Here is a 5,866-nt window from a genome sequence, read left to right on the forward strand (position 1 = left end):
ATATAAGGTACGACGCTGACGTCGAAACTTCGGTTGATAAATTGCATGTCGCTTTTTTCCTTGAGCGACATTAGAGGGGAAAGAAAGGAACAAATAATCTGAAACTTTTTTAAATTGTATTTAAAAGGAAGGCACACATTGCGTATCAACGAGTTTCTTTAATTACAATAAATATATATAATTGCGATTTTAGGCATCGTGTTGCAAGAGTATTTATTTTTAATCACCACATTACATCCTATAATTATACATCAGATTAAATATCAGGAATAATTACTCTATAGGCATAATTCCAAATATAAATACAACATTACATAAAAAAATCTAGAAACATTAGCAATGATTCTTCAGACCGCGTTTATTGTGAGAATCTCTTTATTTTGCGCTCCATTTTTTGCGTTTTTTTTTTTTTCATCTTGTTCCATATCCTCGGGTGCCGGATACAAGGAAGTTGACCCATACCAGCCAGAAAATTCGAGCTAGCAGCAAACAGCAGCAACAGCCAGCAGTAGTTGCAGTAGTAGCATTAGTAGCAGTCGCAGTATTAGCAGAAGCGAGTCAAAAGTATCACTGTCACTATAACAACGTCCTTAAGATATCTGAAAAAAAATATATTTATATATTATAAATTTATATACTATACGTGCGCGTGGTAAGCGAAATCATTATTTAGTATTAAAATTAAAAATAATTTGAGGAGAAAATTCCTTTATTGATATTTAAATTACATTGAAGCCGTGACACACTATAGCAGTTAAATATATTATAATCTTAATACATTTGAAAATATTTTAATCTTTTACTGTAAATATCTCTTCGTTTTTCGCTTCGATTTTTGCGTTTTTTTTTATCTTGCTTTGTGAGTGCCTATTCAAAGAGGCGTGGTCAAAGGAGATTTACTAACACCATCCAATAAATTCGAGCCGGCAGCAACTCCAAGAACTATTCAGAAAAGACAGTAAAAAGTTGTGTGAATCTGTTGCTAACATTGCTACTGAAAAAGGATTATTTATATAGTACATGTAAGTGTTAAACGAAATCGTTATTTAATATTAAAAATAAATAAAAAAATTGAGAGCAGAAAATTCTTTTATTGATATTCAAATTTCATGAAACAGTGACATATTGCACACTATTACAGTAATTATATTTTATAATATTTGGAAATATTTTCAAAGCGAGAAAGAAAGAAATTGTTTACTATTAGGTCTATTACGATACAGTAAATCTAAAACTTATGAGGGGGTTAATTAGTAGACATTTATGACTCATTAATTATTTAAAACTTACTGTTATACATAAAGTTTCACAAATAAGTTATAAGGGTATTTAATTGTAATCACTACAATCTATCTTATATATTATACATCAGATTAAATTTGTGCACTTTAAACTGCTAGGAAGATGTAATTTTAAGCCGATTTCTGTCCAAATGTAGACAAAAAGTCACAGTCTAACTTGGTAAAATTAAATCCGTAAGGACGGTTCATTTGTCCACCTATTCTCAGTCGACTTATTCAATTTTATATTTAACCTGTTCAAACATTACAAACGACATCACTCATCATCATCATCAGCTTTAGTCTTAATAACCAAGGACAACCCCCACCCCTTTCTCCTGCTCAACCAAGTTTGACTGTTTTTGTACTCATTGAAAAAAGTAAACACAATATAAAAACATTACGATTCTTCACACCAATTTTATTGTGGGAATCTCTTCATTTTGCGTTCCATTTTTTTGCGTTTTTTTTCATCTTGCTCCGTATCCTCGGGTGCCTTTTCAAAGAACCATGGTCCAAGGAAGTTGACCCACACCAGCCAGAAAATTCGAGCCGGAATCAAGAGCAGCAACAGCCAGAAGTAGTCGGAGAAGAGAGTCAAAAGCTGTGTAATCACTGTCAGTATGACAATGTCCTTAATATGCCTAAAAAAATATTTATTATTAAATGAAGAAATGAAAGTACTAATAACTATGTACATTAATTTATTTTTCATTTTGGGTATAGAAAAATTAGTATTTTTATGCTCACTCTCCAATTCCACCTTCCATATTCAAATCTAAGCCTGGGTCTATCATTTGACCATTTTCTGCATATTGTGGGTAGCTGAGATAATACATGACTTGGTTACTGCCTATATAGAGTATTGAGACAATCAAATTCAGGAGCTGCAAAGAATAATGTATTATAATATGCTCCGAAAATAACACAAAATTCATAAAAAAAGTTGTAATGAAACCACAGTCAAAATACAATATTTGTACAAATTAGTGTAACAAGATGTGTGTGTGATGTGTGTGAAGTCACCTGCACCTAATAATTAACATATTTATATAATATGAGTTTAAATTTATAAAATTTAAGTTACATTATAAAGGAAAAGGTATAGAGCATATTCCACCATTCTGCACTCATTGCACTGCATTTTTCACTCATTACGTAATCATTAATGATAATCAGTAACAACTTACAATAGTCCCAGACGAGATATCTCTGAAGTGAAGACAAAGCATGGTGCTGTGGTAAATCAAAGAAGTAACAAGTGCTATGTTGCGGTAGAAGTTAACTGTGGCTCTGTTCTCGGTGAAAATTTGTTTTGCTCCCCTTGTTGGGGCTTTTCCTTTTGGTGGCTGAAAGACATAAAACATACTTAACATCGTGTAAATAATAATGCATTGTAATTCTACTAAGCCTAACTTAAGTAAATGTGTGTTCAAATCTAGACAAGTGCTTTGCAATAAAAGGAAATATATAGAAACATGATGACCATACATAAAACTTAGAAGCCATACTATGGGTAACTAAAATTGTAATAATGCAGCATGGTCCATATCCAGAGATTCTAATCCTAAACAAAAGTGTCTTAGCTTCTGGTATACCCTTTTTATTTAATTGTTTAACAGCAAATAAAATTGAAACATTTCGATTTTAAAGAGGATAAATAAAATACCTTTAGGAAAGAAATATAAATACATTCCCATCCAATTCCGCATCAACACCTAAATCGGAAGTTTCATTCCTTACAAAAAAACATACAAGAATTCAAACAAAAACATTGAGAAATATGTAGATTTGAGTTTATATAAACGAAATAGTATGAAATTAAATCTAAACTGGAAAGCTTTGAAAACCTCACAAAAGTAACATAGAAAAACTGGAAATTAAGATCGAAAAAGTTAAAATATATTATAAATGTATCAATTGACAACTAAGACATGAGACATATTTCGCTCCAGCTCAAAGCTATACAATAACAGGCTGCTAATATCCCACAGCTGGGCCAAGGCCTCCTATTCTTTTTGAGGAGAAGGTTTGGAGATTTTCCACCACGCTGCTCCAATGCGGGTTGGTAGAATACACATGTGGCAGAATATCAATGAAATTAGACACATGCAGGTTTCCTCACGATTTTTTCCTTCACCGTCAAGCGCGAGATGAATTATAATCACAAATTAAGCACATGAAAATTCAGTGGTGCTCGCCCGGATTTGAACCCACGATCATCGGTTAAGATTCACGCGTTCTAACCACTAGACCATCTCGGAGGCTATAACAAGCCCATTATTACAGAATAGTAATGTACTATAAAAAAAGAAACTTCATAAAAAACAAATAAAATAAAATTAACAGCATAAGTTAAAGTTTAAAGTTAAAGTTAAAGTTTTAGCGGTTCCAATGTATACTTTTAAAAATTCACACACTGAAACTAAACAACTCTTTTAATGCGGCCGGGAATTCTCACTAAATGACATCCCAATAGTAACAATTATAACTGGATGTCACATGCAGGGGCGTAACTTGCCCTTGATGGGCCCTATATCAAAAGTTGATGGGAGGGCCCTTCGTCTTAATGGCAGCCATGACTCTTTTTTCACGCGAAATTAGGGCCTTGAGCATCAACGAGTTAAACTACCTATTCAAATTTATTTTTATAATTTTTTTATTAATTTTTAATTATCTTTTATTTTTTTCCCACACACACACACACACGCAAAAAGAACACAAGAAAAAATTTAGGGCTCATTTACTAGGACTATTTAGGACTAAATTAAACTATGAGGCTATTAGCAAGTGCTCAGAAGAAATTGTCTCGACTATATTTCGACTATTACAGATGTAAATGAAGTACAACAAATATATTTACATCTATATTTCAAAATATAAATTTTAGTAATACTGAAACTATTATATTATAGACAAAAAAGGTAAAGCCCTGGATTATGGTTAGCATTTTAATTTTTACAGACAAGAGATCAGTTACAATTACTTTCAAAAAGAGACCCTGATTAACTACAAAAAGATCATTATCAAACATCATAACAATAAAATGCCAACATTGGCCAACAGAAAACATTAAATCTTAAACTGGCTCTGTGACTATAGGGATCCCGGTTGTGGACGAGTAACTACTAAAAGTAGAGGTATCTAAAATATTAAAAACAACCAAAAAGAAGCCTAAGAGATGAAGCTGCATAAAGCATATTTAAAATTCCCCCATACAGTACAATGACATGACATGTGAGCTTATCTGGGCACTTAGCCAATATGAGACGAATATATAATAAAGACGGCTAAACAGCATATTGCTCACAATTGTGGAGAAAGATAGTCCTTTTAAGTATTGCATTTCTATTGTTAGCTACATGTCAATAATTATGGAACTTCACGCTTATGTCTAAAGTAAAATAAATTGTTGGATGAAGAATAGTTTACACCAATGTTATGTAGTTAACACAATAGTGCAATACCATAAATACTAAAAATTGCCACTTAACGCAGTACAATAAAGATGCTAAATTATACCTATACCAAGATATAATATTAAATGTGACCATAATCAATATATATATCTAAGACCATTCTTATATATGTTTAAACAACAAATAAATAATAACCAATTAAGCAAATATTGTTTAAATAACTTATAGAATTGAACTATGAAAAACCAAAATATCTTCTTGATGAGCTGATATATATACAACATATACTATATACACTACACAACATTTATGTAATAATTCACAATTCAAACAGACAAGTTAACATAACACTTACAAAACAAACAGACTATGTAAGTATTTTTTGTTCATTGATATTATAATATAATATAACATTCAATTTCTTTTTTATTCATTTTTTTTTTACTTTTTTTAATTAACCCAGATTCTTGCAAAATTATCATTGTTTTATATTTTAATAAGTATACATGTACAGATAATTTAATGTACTATGTCTTGGTCTTTAAAGTAGTAGAGTGCCTTAATGGGTTAATATTATTTTATTGATTTTATTTAATGTATTATTGAGGTAAAACATAAACACTTAGCGTATTTTGAAGAAATATAGGTGTCCTAAAAGAGAACTTACCGGTGCCATGATAGTGTTAGAATCCTACACTGAAAACCGCCCTTCGATGTAGCGATGTAGGATCTAGACCGATGTTTTACTGAATAATCACTATGATATCAATTTTGAATATTACTTTAATATTACTGTTCAAAATTTAATTTCACACTAGACTCGACAAATATCACTTCTCTTAGAAACACAAATTAAACATATTTTTTTAGATCTGACACGATCAATACTGAAACAATTCAAATTGACAGACGACTTTCCACTGTTACGTCACGACCACGAATGAAAAATTGAAAAATCACTGATCTATGTGGCATGCGTTCGGAAATACCTTACAAGCTCTTGGTTCTACGTTCCAAACAACTTTGCGATTGAGACGGAGTAAATAATAATACTAAATGAAAATTATTATACAAATTAAGAAATATTTATTTCTGTATGGTGTCGATTTGTTATAAATTTACTCTTTTAACTAAAGGTGCCCATATACAGAACGATGAGTCATTATT

The 5,866-nt window shown here is 31.1% G+C and overlaps 1 protein-coding gene across 3 annotated transcripts; it reads right to left on the reverse strand.

Moving 5' to 3' along the window:
* Nucleotides 1-243: 243 nt before the first annotated feature.
* LOC126780533 (transmembrane protein 208) lies at nt 244-5,639 on the reverse strand. 3 transcript variants are annotated; one of them, XM_050505108.1, is made up of 5 exons: nt 5,367-5,639; nt 2,471-2,629; nt 2,031-2,167; nt 1,697-1,924; nt 244-599 (listed from the first exon to the last, which is right to left on the reverse strand). In XM_050505108.1, exons 1-4 carry the CDS (start codon nt 5,373-5,375, stop codon nt 1,702-1,704), a joined length of 528 nt encoding a protein of 175 aa, XP_050361065.1. In that variant the 5' UTR covers nt 5,376-5,639; the 3' UTR covers nt 244-599; nt 1,697-1,701. The 3 variants fall into 3 exon arrangements, with proteins under 3 accessions (XP_050361065.1, XP_050361066.1, XP_050361064.1); XM_050505109.1 differs by lacking the exon at nt 244-599 and adding an exon at nt 825-942; XM_050505107.1 differs by lacking the exon at nt 244-599 and having other exon boundaries at nt 1,127-1,924.
* Between the last annotated feature and the right edge of the window lie 227 nt (nt 5,640-5,866).

The sequence above is a fragment of the Nymphalis io genome, chromosome Z, assembly GCF_905147045.1.
Source record: "Nymphalis io chromosome Z, ilAglIoxx1.1, whole genome shotgun sequence".
Taxonomy (NCBI): domain Eukaryota; kingdom Metazoa; phylum Arthropoda; class Insecta; order Lepidoptera; family Nymphalidae; genus Nymphalis; species Nymphalis io.

What these genes read in the sequence shown, in the direction of transcription:
- LOC126780533 (XM_050505108.1), bottom strand. An exon ending in ATATCTCGTCTGGGACTATT is followed by an intron (nt 2,168 to 2,470) that starts GTAAGTTGTTAC and finishes TATTCTTTGCAG; the next exon opens with CTCCTGAATTTGATTGTCTC. An exon ending in ATGGAAGGTGGAATTGGAGA is followed by an intron (nt 1,925 to 2,030) that starts GTGAGCATAAAA and finishes ATATTTTTTTAG; the next exon opens with GCATATTAAGGACATTGTCA.